Source organism: Candida margitis, assembly GCF_024628925.1.
Source record: "Candida margitis strain CBS 14175 chromosome Unknown scaffold5, whole genome shotgun sequence".
Taxonomy (NCBI): Eukaryota; Fungi; Ascomycota; class Pichiomycetes; order Serinales; family Debaryomycetaceae; genus Lodderomyces; species Lodderomyces margitis.
In genome coordinates this window covers 22,295-37,103 of record NW_026261914.1, presented here as the reverse complement: position 1 = coordinate 37,103, position 14,809 = coordinate 22,295, and the positions used below count along the sequence as shown (strand labels likewise).

The 14,809-nt window shown below is 37.5% G+C and overlaps 8 protein-coding genes across 8 annotated transcripts; 2 read left to right on the top strand and 6 right to left on the bottom strand. All coding sequences in view use genetic code 12, as the record gives it.

Annotated features, from left to right (window-relative positions):
• Positions 1 to 20: 20 nt before the first annotated feature.
• CANMA_005180 (U2 snRNP complex subunit) lies at positions 21 to 770 on the bottom strand (the record flags this gene model as incomplete). The annotated part of the gene is made up of 1 exon (XM_051817534.1): positions 21 to 770. The coding sequence occupies one exon, from the start codon at positions 768 to 770 to the stop codon at positions 21 to 23; it is 750 nt and encodes a 249-aa protein (XP_051669114.1).
• A 105-nt stretch (positions 771 to 875) lies between these two features.
• Positions 876 to 2,136, bottom strand: CANMA_005179 (uncharacterized protein; the record flags this gene model as incomplete). The annotated part of the gene is made up of 2 exons (XM_051817533.1): positions 876 to 1,819; positions 2,094 to 2,136. The coding sequence occupies 2 exons, from the start codon at positions 2,134 to 2,136 to the stop codon at positions 876 to 878; spliced, it is 987 nt and encodes a 328-aa protein (XP_051669113.1).
• Positions 2,137 to 2,194: 58 nt separating this feature from the next.
• CANMA_005178 (mitochondrial 54S ribosomal protein MRPL50) lies at positions 2,195 to 2,941 on the top strand (the record flags this gene model as incomplete). Its single annotated transcript, XM_051817532.1, has 1 exon — positions 2,195 to 2,941. The coding sequence occupies one exon, from the start codon at positions 2,195 to 2,197 to the stop codon at positions 2,939 to 2,941; it is 747 nt and encodes a 248-aa protein (XP_051669112.1).
• Positions 2,942 to 3,124: 183 nt separating this feature from the next.
• On the top strand, positions 3,125 to 4,270 carry CANMA_005177 (uncharacterized protein; the record flags this gene model as incomplete). The annotated part of the gene is made up of 1 exon (XM_051817531.1): positions 3,125 to 4,270. One exon carries the CDS (start codon positions 3,125 to 3,127, stop codon positions 4,268 to 4,270), a length of 1,146 nt encoding a protein of 381 aa, XP_051669111.1.
• A 118-nt stretch (positions 4,271 to 4,388) lies between these two features.
• Positions 4,389 to 5,554, bottom strand: CANMA_005176 (uncharacterized protein; the record flags this gene model as incomplete). The annotated part of the gene is made up of 2 exons (XM_051817530.1): positions 4,389 to 5,442; positions 5,505 to 5,554. 2 exons carry the CDS (start codon positions 5,552 to 5,554, stop codon positions 4,389 to 4,391), a joined length of 1,104 nt encoding a protein of 367 aa, XP_051669110.1.
• Positions 5,555 to 8,252: 2,698 nt separating this feature from the next.
• On the bottom strand, positions 8,253 to 8,933 carry CANMA_005175 (uncharacterized protein; the record flags this gene model as incomplete). The annotated part of the gene is made up of 1 exon (XM_051817529.1): positions 8,253 to 8,933. The coding sequence occupies one exon, from the start codon at positions 8,931 to 8,933 to the stop codon at positions 8,253 to 8,255; it is 681 nt and encodes a 226-aa protein (XP_051669109.1).
• Positions 8,934 to 9,263: 330 nt separating this feature from the next.
• On the bottom strand, positions 9,264 to 11,678 carry CANMA_005174 (leucine-rich repeat domain-containing protein; the record flags this gene model as incomplete). The annotated part of the gene is made up of 1 exon (XM_051817528.1): positions 9,264 to 11,678. The coding sequence occupies one exon, from the start codon at positions 11,676 to 11,678 to the stop codon at positions 9,264 to 9,266; it is 2,415 nt and encodes an 804-aa protein (XP_051669108.1).
• Positions 11,679 to 12,236: 558 nt separating this feature from the next.
• On the bottom strand, positions 12,237 to 13,784 carry CANMA_005173 (DUF3112 domain-containing protein; the record flags this gene model as incomplete). Its single annotated transcript, XM_051817527.1, has 1 exon — positions 12,237 to 13,784. One exon carries the CDS (start codon positions 13,782 to 13,784, stop codon positions 12,237 to 12,239), a length of 1,548 nt encoding a protein of 515 aa, XP_051669107.1.
• Positions 13,785 to 14,809: the final 1,025 nt, after the last annotated feature.

Here is a 14,809-nt window from a genome sequence, read left to right as displayed (position 1 = left end):
ATACGTTGCATAAAATTATATCACCTACTATTACCTTTCTTACTCACTCTATTACTGCTCTTAACTCTTAGCAAGTTGTTCTTCTTTGCATTTGCCGCTAACTTTCTCTCAGCCTCGTCACCATGTCGTATCTTTTTCCCATTCTTACCAAGCTCATTCTTGAATGCATATGCTAGACTGACTTTGGAATTCATTAATATGGTATTGTTGAGTTTTTCAATTACTAAGTCGCTGGTTTCAAAGTCGCCAAAGGTTACAAACCCAAACCCCATCGAGTTCCCTTCGAGATCGCGTTTAACTTCAGGCTGCTTTATGACTGTGCCAAATTTCAGAAACGTATTCATCAAAAACTTTTCATCAATCAATGGGTTCAAATTATTTATGAATACTCTGGCTCCCACGTCGATGTATTTGTCACTCAACAATTCCAGCTTCGAGCTAACAAAGGTTCCTACTTGTTGACGCAGTTGTGGCGTTTGTGGTTTCGAATCAAGTTTCTTTAGCTTCAACAACTTCCCATAGAGCCTTACACCTCTTAGTATATCTTCCGCGTACTTTGCATCTAGGGAATTTTTAAACTCAACAAACCCATAGCCTTGGTGTGATTTTAGTACTCGGTCTTTAGGCATGTTGATATTTTTTATGGGCCCAAATTGAACAAACAACTCGAACATCAATAGTTCCAGGCATTGCGGGTCGATATTTCCAAAGTACAACGAAGCATTAGTATTCCTCTCTGAATCCGGTAGTTTTCGAAATATGGATAACATCGTTTAGAATAGATTGTACGATGAGGTCTGCAATAGTAAATGAAATAAAAATTTCTGGTGGTCGTGCGACTGAGATGACTACTTCTGCATTAAATAAGCTATGACCTACAAATTATCCTTCGTCAACCCAGCTATGTCTCCGACTTTTTCAGAGCCACTGCTAGAGTAGACTTTGTTTGAGCTAGAAGTGGGTTTGGTTGTTGATTCCTCGGGCCCACTATCAGAATCATTCTCACTATCACTATCATCGTCCGAGCTTTCTTCATCTGAAGAGCTTTCCAGACTTGAGCTTGAATCCAGATCAGAGTCCAGACTATCCAGTTCGACTGATTCCATTTCATAAGCTTGACATGGGTCCACTACCCGGTCAACCATTGCCTCTTTATTTGAGGTCACATAAATTGTTGGGTACTCTAGGACTATTTTGTCCTTCAATGCATTGCTGATCGATTGCTTGCCATCTAGCTCAATGACAGATTTTGGCGGCGTATTGGTCACATTTTTCAAGTAAAAGTGTAACTTGTCAATTTCATTCAATCCATGGGATTTTAACACGTTTAAAGGCACTGCCTTGTCAAGAGTCAAGGATTCATTTAGTCGATAACTGAGAAACGTGGTGAGTTGAGTATGCCCAGATGAATCCATCAAAATCCATTCTACGGTCCATGTAAATGTGTTTGACTTCCTGTCATACCCCGTCTTGTTTAACATGGCTCTTTGCATACCTGGTGGAACTTGAACAATCATAGTGTTTTCTCTTTTCACTAAAGCGGTCGGATCGTGCGGAAATACCTGACCTATTCGGATCCTTCTCTTATCATTTTCTGCTTCATTATGCTTAAACCTCTTCCGATCCTGTCTATTGTCTTGCCTCGGCCTCTTTAAAATATTTCGTGCCTTTTGTTTAATATCTTCTTTCGATAAATGTATCGACCTATCAACATTCAATAGGTAGTTGTAGTCCCTATTCAAGTGCATCGGACTGTCTGACAATTCCAGTTGCTTTATAAATTTTGTTGTATCAATTTTACCCGAACATGATTCCTGTTCTTTATGTGTCTTGTAACAATTTAGGGAGCATGTCCTTGTATTACATGCTGGACACGTATATTTGAACTGATTTTGGTGACATATCTGACAATCACCTTTTGGAGTGTCCATTAAAAACGTATATATATACAAGAGTGAAGATTGTATGTGGGTAAACTTACTCGAGATGAGTTTAGTTGCAAATACCAAAGCGATAAAATCGAAGCCATTTTTGTTATTTTTTTTTTGAACATTTTTTTGTCTTTCAAAAAGCAAAAATTTTTCAAACCATACCAAAGCCTAAACCATCCTGAGGACAGTACGAAGCTAGAATCATGTTTCCAAAACCACTGTCGTTAAAGTGTATACCTGCATACAGGTGCAGTGTTAGAACCATGAAAGAAAGAAGGACTGTAAATAAATTGGTGGAAGTTCAATTACTAAAAACCTTACCTGGTATTGGAGTGGAGGGACAGATCTTGCAGGTAAAGCCAGGATACATGAGAAATTACTTGCACATTGATAACAAAGCTTGCTATGTTACTCCAAATAGTCCACCTCGGATTCCCGTGGTTGATGTTGAGGAGTTGCGTCTTCAAGAACAAAAGAAGCACAGACAACTCCAACAAAGACAACAGCAACAGCAACAGCAACAGCAACAGGAAAGGACGCCAGAAGAAAAGGCAGAAGAACTAGAGACTGAGAAGCAAGGAAAGGAGAAATCTGATGGCGCCATGTCCCTTGAAGAATTGTCCGATTTATTCAGCAGCATGAAGTCTACCAAGAAAACTTCCGAAAAGCCAGAATTGAAAGTTCAATCGAATATATTTGACTCGGCAAAGGGAACTATACCTGGTCTAGAGATGGAAAGCCGTGAGTTTGATGCAATACAGGACATTGACAATAAGTTGCCTAAACTTTTGACCTTGGACCACTCCACATTGCCTATAAACAAAAAAGCAATTGCCAAGCATGTTGAAGAATTGACTGAGCGTAACGTTGACATTGAGGGAATTTACTTGAACTATATAGACACTCCTGGGGATCATATTGACACAATCACTGAGTCGGGAAGATTCCAAGTTAGACTTAGGTCAAACAACGGTAAGTCATTTATAACAAGAGTGTTGGAGGTTGAGTAGGTGCTATTATATTTCGTATTATCTATCATGTATATATTCAAAAGTCAAATGTGACTCGTTGTAACTGATTTTGTAAAGTTTGCATTTTTCGCCATTTCCTCCTCTTTCGATTTGCAACAGAAAAGAGAAGTAAGGGTTACTTTCAACTAAGTATCTCATTCACAACACTCCAAATGAGTTACCATGCCTTTACAATATAGTGCTGCCAAGACTTCTAGTGTTTCAAAGAGTCACCTGCCATCAAAATCTCCAATAAAGAAGTTTCAACGTGACGCTAAGAAGCTTTTGCCTTCGCAAAGTGTGTACAAGAACAATCTCAGGAAATCAAACCCAAGTTCTCCTTCACAACTGTCGCCATCCAAAGTCGACAATGAAAAGCTACAGATCCAAGACTACAACGTTCAACTAGATTACCAACTATCCTCTCAAGATGATGTGGTTGTTGCCGTTGATACTATACTTTCAAATCGATGGTCGGAATCAACCGAGTTGCATGATCGTTACAAAACAAGAGCCCTAGTAGGAACAGAAAAGGAAAAAGTATATCAAATCAAAGGCCTAGCCTCAAATTCAAAGGCAGAGTTGTTGAAATATAGACATACATTACCCCCTGGACTAATTACTGTTACCCAGTTGTATGCGATTTTCCACAATCAAGGCCCCACATTTGTAGATAAGTCTCTAGAATTAAATATCCGGCGAGGTATTTTACGCAAATTTGTTATTAGTAACGCATCACCGGTAATACTGAGATCACTTAACAACTTTCAACTGAAAAAGGTTACATATGGGTTTGAAGACATTGAAGTGATTGCTAAAGTCGATTGCTTCCACGCATTGATTGAAAAGATTTTAGCAGGGCTGGATGAGGTTAGTGCATCCAAACTATCCCTATCAAAGTTTTATGACTATATCAAACGAAACCCAACTGGTATGTTTATCTCGACGTCAAAATTTAGTGATGAAGAAGTGTCAAATTTAGTTCAATTGGGATTTGTTACTCTAACGTCCAATCATTTTAATGAAATCGAGCGCAACTATTCAATTTCTTACCCAGGATGTGGAACATACCTCAAGCTAGTTAATGAAGGGCGTACTTGGTTGGTGAAGACGTTAAACAAGATCAAATACAAAGAGGCCCTAGAGGATGACATTTTTAAAAAATGGCTGGGAATAAATCTTGAAGGTGATCCCAAACTCAACAATTTCCGAAAGCCATTTTTTGGTTACGACTTGCATTGGGTTCTAGCCGATGCCTTAGGTAGTGGAATAATTGAAGTATTCAATACACCCGTTGGCCGAGGATGGCGGCTCACGGGTAAAGTATAAAATTAGGGAAATATAGATAGATATATGTATATGCATAAATATATTTTTTTTTCACGAATGCAGCGCTATGGATTAAGATATAATTGTAGATATAATGTCTCGATGCATCACTCCAGACTTACATCCTAACTCTCTGTTTCTTTTGCAACCTCTTCTGCTTCTTTTCTTGAGCCTTTTTATCAGCCTTCAATTGCTCTTCTCGGGACAAGTTTCTCAATTTGTCTCTCTCTTCTCTCTTCAATTTGGATTGTTCTTCAGCCAACTTCTCATTCTTTATTTCCTGTTCCAATTTCTTGTACTTTTCAATTTCTGCATCTCTGGTCTTGACAATTCTCTTTACTGTTTCTGGTTTGAATGTAATGGCTTGGTCTGACAATTTATCAACAACGTTGAAAACAGCATCCAATACTTCACCAATGACCTTGTGATCAGATTTACTAGTAGTAAGGCTCAACCTGATAATCACTCTTCTGTTTGGAAGGAAATCTCTTAATGATTCAGGCTTTGCTTCTGGTTGATCAGTAAAAGCAACAAATTTGATGAACGAGGCACTTGGTAAAGTCAAAGCTTGTTTAAATTCAGTGGTGGTCAATTTGTCTTGAAATTCGTGAGCTTCACTCATGTAAACAAAGCTTTCTGGTAAGTTTGGCGAATCTGTTGTTTTGCATAATGACAAAAAGTAGTTAGCTTTTCTAGCATCATTCATACCCAATTTTGAAACGACAGCTGAGATAAAGTTATCGTATTTACCCAGAGGAGTGATGACCACTTCAACAGTATCTTGAGGAGGTTGAACGTTGCTAGTAAAAAGACCAAGCAATACTTCCATGATCCAAAGGAAAAGATTGTGGCGAGGGGCCAACACAAATTTCAAATCAACCTTGGCAATGTTTAAGCGACCAGTGGCATAAGAAGAGTAGTTTTCAGAACTATCTTTGATGTAAAGCTTGTTTGGTGCCACACCAAACTGGAAAAATTGTTTAGCAAATGTTGGCTTAACGTTGTTCAAAAATTTAGTAACCTTTGACTGGTTGTACAAGTCACCCGCCTTAAATAAAGCAACAAAAATGAGGGTGAATCCCAAGGTGAAAAACTCAACTCTCCAGTCTTTCAATTGGATTCTTTGCCAAACTGTCAATGCATTGAGCTCCTCCAAGGTGAGTTGGTTGACCCTACAATGTTGTTAGTATCAAGGTCGGAGAATAAAAACTGATGGGAAACTAGAAAAACATACTGTTGTGGAACTGCAAACGGATAATATTTAGCGATCAATTCGAATATCATGTTTGATGAATTGAGTCTTGAATGTGTGTGTATATTCAATTTAAGTTTAACATTTTCTTCAACATTTTTTTTTTCTTCTTTTCTTCAGTTCAGTTATTTGTTGAACAAACTTTTTCTCATTGTGTACAAATTTGAACTCTTTTGCAACTCTTACTTAGTTGTAATCTTTTTTGGGCATATCATAATATATTTGGTATACATAAACGGAAATTTCCACTTTCAAAGAAGAGCATGAGAGGATGTAACTTTCTTTATATTAGAAAATCTATCAACTATTTCGATTTATAAGTTTAGGAGCGGAGACCAGTCTTTTCAATAATAGCTTTACATCATCCTCAACAACCCAGTGTTTATTTGGATTGTTCGTTGGCTTCTTTATCATTGTCCCCTTTGATTTCCCCTTAAGTACTAATGAATTCAGGAAAATATTCCACCGAATTTGGGGTAAAAAGGTCTGTTTGTTCTCAAAACGAAGGGAATGCTCAAGACGAGGAAAGGCGTATAGGTGATATTATGCACACATAACAACCACCACAATCAAATCCGCAATCGATGGTACTGCAATGGTTTCAATTGACAGTCAAAAACTGACTTCGCACATGTCACCTCTATTTAATAAAACTGGCCGTGAAGTACATCCTTGTTGTAGTATTTTTCGTGGAAATTTTGTTCATCCCTTGATTTTTAGTGGCATTTGACCTATTTATGTAACATTGTATAGCTTAATACCAATAATTGTTTAACTTTTTGTACTCAATGTTTAAATTTGTGCATTAAACTCGGTGGCTGGCTTAAAGGAATGTCTACCTTCAAATACGTAAGAGTAACCTTGCTTACCAACAAACCTCCCCCACAGGTCTTCTGCCCCACTTTAGTTTATCATATAAATGGGTTTACAACAAGCCATTTGGAAGTACCAAACGTATGTGCAACTGCCTTCAGAAGCTTGTGGCATTGTCGGCAAAGGGGGAGTTACATGCAAAGTAGTCTAAAACCGCACACTCCTCTGCAACACAAGTATGCCAATCCTTCTTGATCCACTTTTGCGACTTAAGTATGTCGTAACACTGTCTATGAATTTTAACTCGCAAATTGCTGTCCAAATTTATGCATCGTATTTGCTGAGGGACCCTATCAACTCTCAATATGCCAACACTTAATTCAAAGCACCGAAGTTGCCCCATTCTGTATAGCACGCAAGCTTGGCCATAAATCAGTGTATCACGTTTGTAATAGTGTAAACAAAAATACTGGATCTCACAAAGGTTAAATATATCAGCAAGCCAACGAACTTCGAAATCTTTGGGGATAATTGTTGGAAACTCCAAAGACGTCAATTCTGATGTATTCTTCCAAAACATGAGGTGCTATGTCAAGTTTTGATTTTTCAGCTTTGAACTGATTTCGTATCTGTTCAAATTGGGGCAACGTAACACAAAGTTCAATTATTTTCATTTATGGCATGGTGTGTTTATGAGCTGAGCTTCTGAAAGTAGCTCAGTGGGTCTGGAATCATGGTGATACACAATAGCGTTGAAGAACAGTTGAAATAGCAAATTATCATCAAAAATTGATGGCCAAGTAATTACTGTGTGATAGAACCCCAGAAAGACGTTTAGCACAAAAAAGTGTTTCGCAAAACGAACCAACTTGATTTCTGTTCCGTTCCACACAAGTAAATAACAGATGGTTCTATAGTACCACAACAAAAGCGCCTGTATCTTTTTGAAGTCTAATATAACAATTTTTTTATACTCCTTTAATTCAATTTGGGGGCTTCCAAAGAATATATAAACTCTTTGAAAAAACTTGCAATACCTTTGGAAACACCATTTCCATGTTTCAACAAAATTGCCATGTTTTATAGTGAATGATTTTCCTGACAAAGGTGGAAACGTTAATTGTTTGCTATATTGTAAAAATCAGCCACTCATTCTCGGCTAATAGCTTAAACAGTATTTTTTGAGGAAGTATTTTAAGCCAAGGGATTATTTTATTTTGTAATGTTGAAATGTAGTCTTTGAAAGGGAGAACTCTAATGACTATGTCAATTGGGAAATCCGAAAGGTGCAATCAGAACTTGTAGGTAGATCTTGAGCTGACTTTTGTTTTGATTCAATATGCATCAGATTTAAATTTTCTGTATTGTTTCTCATGTTAAATCGGCGGCTTCCTTCTCCACCCTTGAAGGAAAGTTTACTGTGCCTGCAAGTATATGTTAGTGATAATTATAACAAAATCATATCAGTTAAGTAAATATATCAAGTCAATAGCCTTCCTTAATTGCGATTTATTGGCAACGATTCCCTTCCATTGTAATTCTCTGGCACCCATTACTAGGCACTACTCACTTACTTGCTATATATGCGTTTTCTGTTTCCGTTTTGTGTAGGACAACACAAAAGTTGTCTAAAGTATCTGAGCCTAAGTAACTCCGTCAGCCGGAATGAGCTAATAGTCACTTATGCAAAGGCAAGACAACATACTAGGGAAAGGGGGGAGGGGCATTGAAGGCTGCGAAATAAGAAGGCTCCCTTTTCACACATCTAGCTGAAGACTTGTATCGAAATGGAAAGTGGGATATATACCAACCATAAACTTACTCCACATTGTAAGTTAGTTTAAAAGACAGCAGAGAGGTTATACAACTACAACTTCTTTACATTTAGGTCAATATTTCACTCACTATACATACCACCTACTTTCTTCTCTTGCTACTAGGTTCTTCTTCCTCATCCTGCTGCTGACGCTGTTCTAGTCCATCGTGTACAGCACTAGTTATTAGCTCCCTCAACCCTTCTTCTGGGTTTTCACTTCTCAAAATCTGTTCAATCTTTTTCCTCCTTTGCTCCAATTCTTCAGGACTCAATTCTTCGTCTCCTTGCTGTTGTTGTTCCAGTTGCAAAGAATACTTGATCTCATGGCCATCAACTGTCCCTGGCGCAGGCAAACTTTCTAAAAACTCATTGGCTTTAGCTACTTCGCTGGATGATTCCTCCGGTTTGTCATGAGTTAAGTTCTTCAAATATGTCGCCACCTCAGGAAATTCGTCTTCTTCTTCAATGAAACTGGCAGCTGTTAATCCATCATTATTCTTAATCTTGTAATCAGCCTTATACTTCTCCACTAGAAGCCTGGCAGTGGTTAAGTCTTCGACATGATGCAAAGGCGTATCTCCTTCGCTGTCTTGTATGTTTATATCTCCACCGTGATTGACTAAATAGTCAATAAGATCGTGATGTCCATAAGATGCAGCAGCGTGAATCGGCGTGTAACCATTTGGATCCTTTGAATTGGCGGTAAAGTCACTCAGGATAATGTACTGTTCAACTGCTTCCTTTTGATTGTCAGCTGCAGCAATCCATATATTCGAAACCATTGTGTTTGTAAGCTTGCTGATGTGTTGCTTAGCGATGAGATGCGGTGGTGGAGAAATCGACAATCTAAAAAAAAAAAGTTTCAACGGTGGGTTTTGCATTTTGCGACTTCCAGTGTTTACTTTCGAGCTAGTGGTGGCTCAGTACTACTTACATCGGTAGTGAATTTAGAGACTACAATGGCATTCTAAGCTAAGGGTTATCTAGGCAATACTAACTAACCTATAAAGAAAGCTCGCCTTATCTCTAGAAATGCTAAACCTAAGCAAAGGCTAGGTCCTAGTAGCTATAAAGATTTCCTTTTATTCTTTTGGAATTTTGTTCAAAAACAATTACGTTTGCCCCACGGTGAAAATTAGTGCCCGCTTAATCAAGCTAGGGTCGTTTTTCTCTGGAGAAAACCCCATCACTAGCGTATTGCCGAAGATCCTTCTGCATTTTGACGTATCCTTGTTGTTAACCAACTTACCGGGTATTTCATTCGACACATAGTAATTGTAAACATCAATTTCAGTGTTTTCGGAATCTTTATACGTATCAAGCCAAAAACATTCGCATGATTGAGGTAATTCTTTAATCAACGCGGCGACTTTATCGTTCTTCATTTTCCCGTTACAAGAAAGTGCTAACTCGTACAAATTACCATGCAAAGTTTTCTCAGTTTGGCCAATCGATTTCATTGAAAGCTTTTTCAACATATTGCTACTCAAATCAAGATGTTTAAGGTTGGTCACGGTCTTGGGAAACAGCATTTCAACTTCACTTATACCGTTGTTTGATAAATTTAAAGCCTCAATTGTGCTGTACTGAAATTCAACTTTAAGTTTGCCGATTTCATTAAATGACATATCCAACATTCGTAAATTCTTCAACTTGCATAGCTGTGGCGGGAACTCGGAAATTTTGTTAGCTGAAACATCGATTTCTACGACTGTTTCTGGTACGTCAACATTGAAATTCGATAAGTTACACTCTGACAAGTTTAAGAATTTAAGAGTGGCAAAGTTACCAAATGACATTTGCTTTAACTGGCAAAGGTTAGTCTCCGTCATTCGCAAATATTCCAACCTGTTACCAAAACTATAGTTGGAGTGACACTGCTTGTAATCTTCAAATGACAACCCTCTAAGATTTTGTGGGAGCTTTGAACAGGACAAATCCTTTACTTCACATTTGTTGCCTTCAAAGTACAACACATCAATCTGCAATGTCTCGCCAACACTATTTTTGGAAATATCAATTTGTTCCAATTTGTTATTAGATACATTTAGCTCTTTGAGGGTTGAGGGAAACCCTGGATTACAAAGTCTGCTGATTCCATTCGTCAGAATGCTCAAGAATTTCAAGTGCTTTGGAAATGTGAATTTATCAACCGAACCAATGCCGTTATCGTCCAACTTCAACAACTCTATCGAATCAGGAAACAAACAAAAGTTGAAAGTTTTGCCGAGCTTAGTACGTGACAACACAAGCTCCTTTAAGTTTACGAACTTGGCAAAGTTCAAATCGGAATTACTCCAATATATATTTGAGCCGCGCAAGTTGAGTCGCTTTAAACCGAGTGGCAATGATTTGAACAAGTCTGATGTATCACATTCAACCACCCAAGCAATTCTCAATGACTTCAATGTATCCGGAGATTTAAACAGTGATAACACTTGGGGATTTTTAATTGCCACTATATCCAAATCTGTGAGAGGATATGTTTCTATTGGAGATGATATTATAAGTTGAACAGTCAAAGAGTCTAATGCAAAGTGTTTCTCCCGAGAAGCAGCTCTCAATAGTTTCCAAAATTCCTTACCATAACCGTCGTCTTGCTCGTTTCCTTCAAATTCAACTGCTTTGGTGTCGCGACACGTCATGTATTTTAATACTTTAGCAAAACTTGTCGGCAATTTTTGTTGCTGACGACAAGGAGCAAATCGCAACACGATGCTCTCTAAAGAAGGACATTCTGCCCAATGATCTATCTTCTCAGGCCAAAGTAGGTCAGAGAAATATCCTAACTGAAGACGCTTTAATGATTGTGGAAGTTGTCCAATATCAAAAACCTCCTTAGCTGACTTCGGTACGTACACAAGCTCTCGCAACTTGGTGCAATTTGAGAAAAACCCAATAGCAGAGAAATTATTTAACCGCAAAATCTCAAGATTTTTAAAAAATTCTGTATTGACTCCCCCGCTGATCTCGGCCGAATTTTCTTCAACTTCAATTGCAAACAAATACACGTGATCTTTTACCTTTGCAAGTAGGTTTTGTAAATGATCCATATTAACCTTGTAACAAAACTGGTCCTTAAATACAATTTGTATCGCGTATTTAATACCTTGAGCTGGCTGCAATCTCTCAAATAACCGTTGAAAATCCAACACATCAATCAACTTGAAAAAATTGTAGGTGATACTAAAAGTAGCCGCAATAGATTCATCAATGCAGTAGTTGTGAATATCAAGGAGCTGTGTGCTTGTTTTGATGCTTGCTTTGTTCGCAACGCTCCTATCCTCAAGGAAAAACAAATCATTCAAAATTGAAGCAGCTGAAGTATGGTTCAATCGTATCTCCAGATCATGTTTGATCACCTGCTCAATGCTATATTTCAACTTGGGATTCTGTTGCAAAAACGAACGCTCTGCTTTATCGAGTAGATGTGTGAAGTCACATATTTGGAGGTGAGATAAAACCTGTTTCAATAGATCCAAAGGAAGTAGCTCCAAAGAGACTCTCAATTCATTTGGTGAAGGCATTTTCATGTAATTGGATAAAAATTGTAAACCAAAGACTAAAAGGAGTCTTTTAGGAAACAAAAATGGATAGACAATGTCAGTTTCTCTCCCTTGAAGTTTATGCTTATATATATATATATATATGTATATTATTTAATATGTGTTGCAAAAGTTCTTAAAAAAGGAGGGGAAGAAGTAACCTGTTTATATGCAGTATAAAAGTCATAAAGCGGTTACTAGTTACAACAGCTCAAGAAGCGGCATAGTAATGAACAATTTCACAAGATAGATGCGGTATAGTGGGGTGTAGCTTTATATCACCTTACATCTATCAACACTTGTTATACATTTGTCGAACCTGACAACCGTAATTTGATTTCGTATGAGTTTCGTTTATCGCTGTAAAGTTTGTACAAAATTTAACGCAAAAAAAAGAAAAGCAAAAACAAAGTAATTATGTCCTCACAAATTCGTAGGACAGTAATGCCAGAATAAAGAGAAGCTAGATACGATCAGTCACACAAATATAAATACATATATATATTATCTACTCTAACTACTACATGAAAATTATGGTATCTAAAAGTGGAACTCTGATTCATTATCAGAACTATGTCTTGCATGCTTTTCGGAAACTGGGTACGGCGGGTATTTTTCATTTGGTTCATCAGAACTAGAGCTTGTTGCTTTGGTTTTGGGCACAGTAAAGTCCCATTCATTAGAATCAACGTCATCAAATTCATCATCATCAAATTGTGATTCTTTTTCATCTCCCATTTCATAGTCTGGTTCACGTCCATATAAGTGTGCTGGTTCCATTCTTGACTCTGAATTCTTGTAGCCATGGGCAATCTCATCACGACGCATCTTCTCGTATGTTTCAGGTTTGTCTCTATGGAACCCTTCTTCATCTTCGTCAGAACTTGGATAGTAGGTTTGTTCAGCAGTAATGATGCGTCTAACCTCCAATGGCAACCTATCAGGACGGTAGAAGCGAAGGTCAACTCTGCCAACAATGTAGAGAATCATAACAATGAGTTCGAAAACTCCCCACATGACATACATCAACCACTTACTTTCAGCCGGACTAGCAAAACGATGTTGTCTAGCTTGAAACACGACAATTGCCCTACAGATAGCAGCAATAAAGATAAGTATGGTTGTAACAACAAGAATTGCCATGGATATATTATGCTTAAGAGTTCCTCGCTTGTTTGACAATCCCTTGACACTGTTGTAATGATGATGAGTGGCAGCAATGACTCGTGTAGCATGTCTGTGGTTGGAGTTTCTCTTCATGAACCCACGCTCTGCCTTCTGGGCAGCATTCTTCTCCACAAAGTAAAGTGGAGCAAAACTTTCAATCCACCACGGTTGATAAGTATATCTCAACTCATCCTTTTTTGTTGGCAACCAAAAACTCAATCCAATCAATGCAACCGAAGTTAAGGAGTAAACAATAACTGTGACTGATGTAAACTGCACAGTATGGATCCAGCTTCTATAAGATGAATTGCTTAGGAAATTCAAGTAAGGAACAAAAGACGCCAAGATAGTAATTGCAACAAGAATCACGACCGAAATGTAGGTATTAATCATAAAACTCCAGAATAATGTTCTCGAACCTCCGACAGGGTGTCTCCAGGTAAACAATCTCTGAGCTAAGATCAAATTGGCAGAGACAATAATGATGGAAGGCACAAGCAAAAACACCTCGCTCGTCAATCCAACAGCTACCTGAGTAACATCATACGACCATTGGACTCTAAGTGCAAATCCAATTACTTTGAATATTGAATACACCATCCAGATAACCGATAAATAAAAGTAATGTCCTCTTGAAGTGTTGATGATAAAGATTATAGTATGAATGACAAAAACTACTGCAAATAAGATGGAGAATACCAAACTGGGGGCAAAATCTCCACTTGATGGATAACTACCAAACAAGTTGATCTGGGTACCAATGTTATAATCAATCAAAATCTGGGGTATTTTTGAGCCCAACAAGTTTCTTGCTTCCCTTAATAATGGATCGATACCAGTACCAATTTCAGCACCGTTATGTGCACTGGTGAATAGTAGACCCATTACACCGGTACTTGGGGTATATACGTTGTCTACCATTGTGGATATGTATGTCTTCTGCTGTATATTAGGTGATACAAGTAATCTAGATAGACAGGGCGTTTGGATTAGTGTGACAATAATGTCAGTGGTTGTAATGATTTACACTTCTCTTAGAAGGTTAGATTAAATTTTGTATGCAAGATGAGATCGGAGGTGTTCTGTGAGCACGATGATGGTATCACTTGACTAAGTTCAAAAGTGCCTATTAAATTCCAATGTCCTGCAATGGGGTGGGTCCGATGGGGTATAAAAGTGAAAGATTAAAAATAAAAGAATGTGGTGTTGTTGTTATTGGTAAAAGACTTTATGATAACTTTATAGCAAACATTTTTTTCATATGGAAAAGCTAGCAAAGTGGACTTGTATCCTTATATATACATATGTATATCTAATTGCTTAAGTTTCTATTTTTTCGTAAACCATTTTTTAACCATTTGTTCAAATTGGGTAATTATGTGCTTGAAGAAAATTCTGTTTGGGTTTTTGTTGATCAAAAGGAATTTCTTTTTTTGTAACTAAATCTACACTAATTAGTATTTAAACAAAATATTTTGTGTAATCATTTGGTTAAACACTAACAGAAAAAAGAGAAATCAAATAATAAATTTACTCCACTTCTTTATTATATAAAGTGTTGGTAGCGCAATGCATAATCAAAGATATTTCTGTTCTAATAGTTTGAATGTTGCCCCACCTTCAACTGAAAACAGCAATTCATGGTCAAATTTGTTTTTATTTATTTTAAATATAAAAGCTCAGTTTAGAAACGTACGATGAGTATTTTCAGGAGGACTAGGACGGACACGGATAAAAGCCACATCCACTTGCGTTCCGTCTTTCAATGATGCTGTCCTTGTTTATTTAAAGTTGGAAGCTTCCGATTGCCAAGTTTCCTAACAATCCTTGTTAAAAATAAAATGAGGAGAATTCTTCTAGAGAGGAGAAGCAGTAAAGATACACGTTTTCTGCGACAACAATAGGACATGGTCACTGCTTTTACATTTAGGATAATTCTCCGTGCT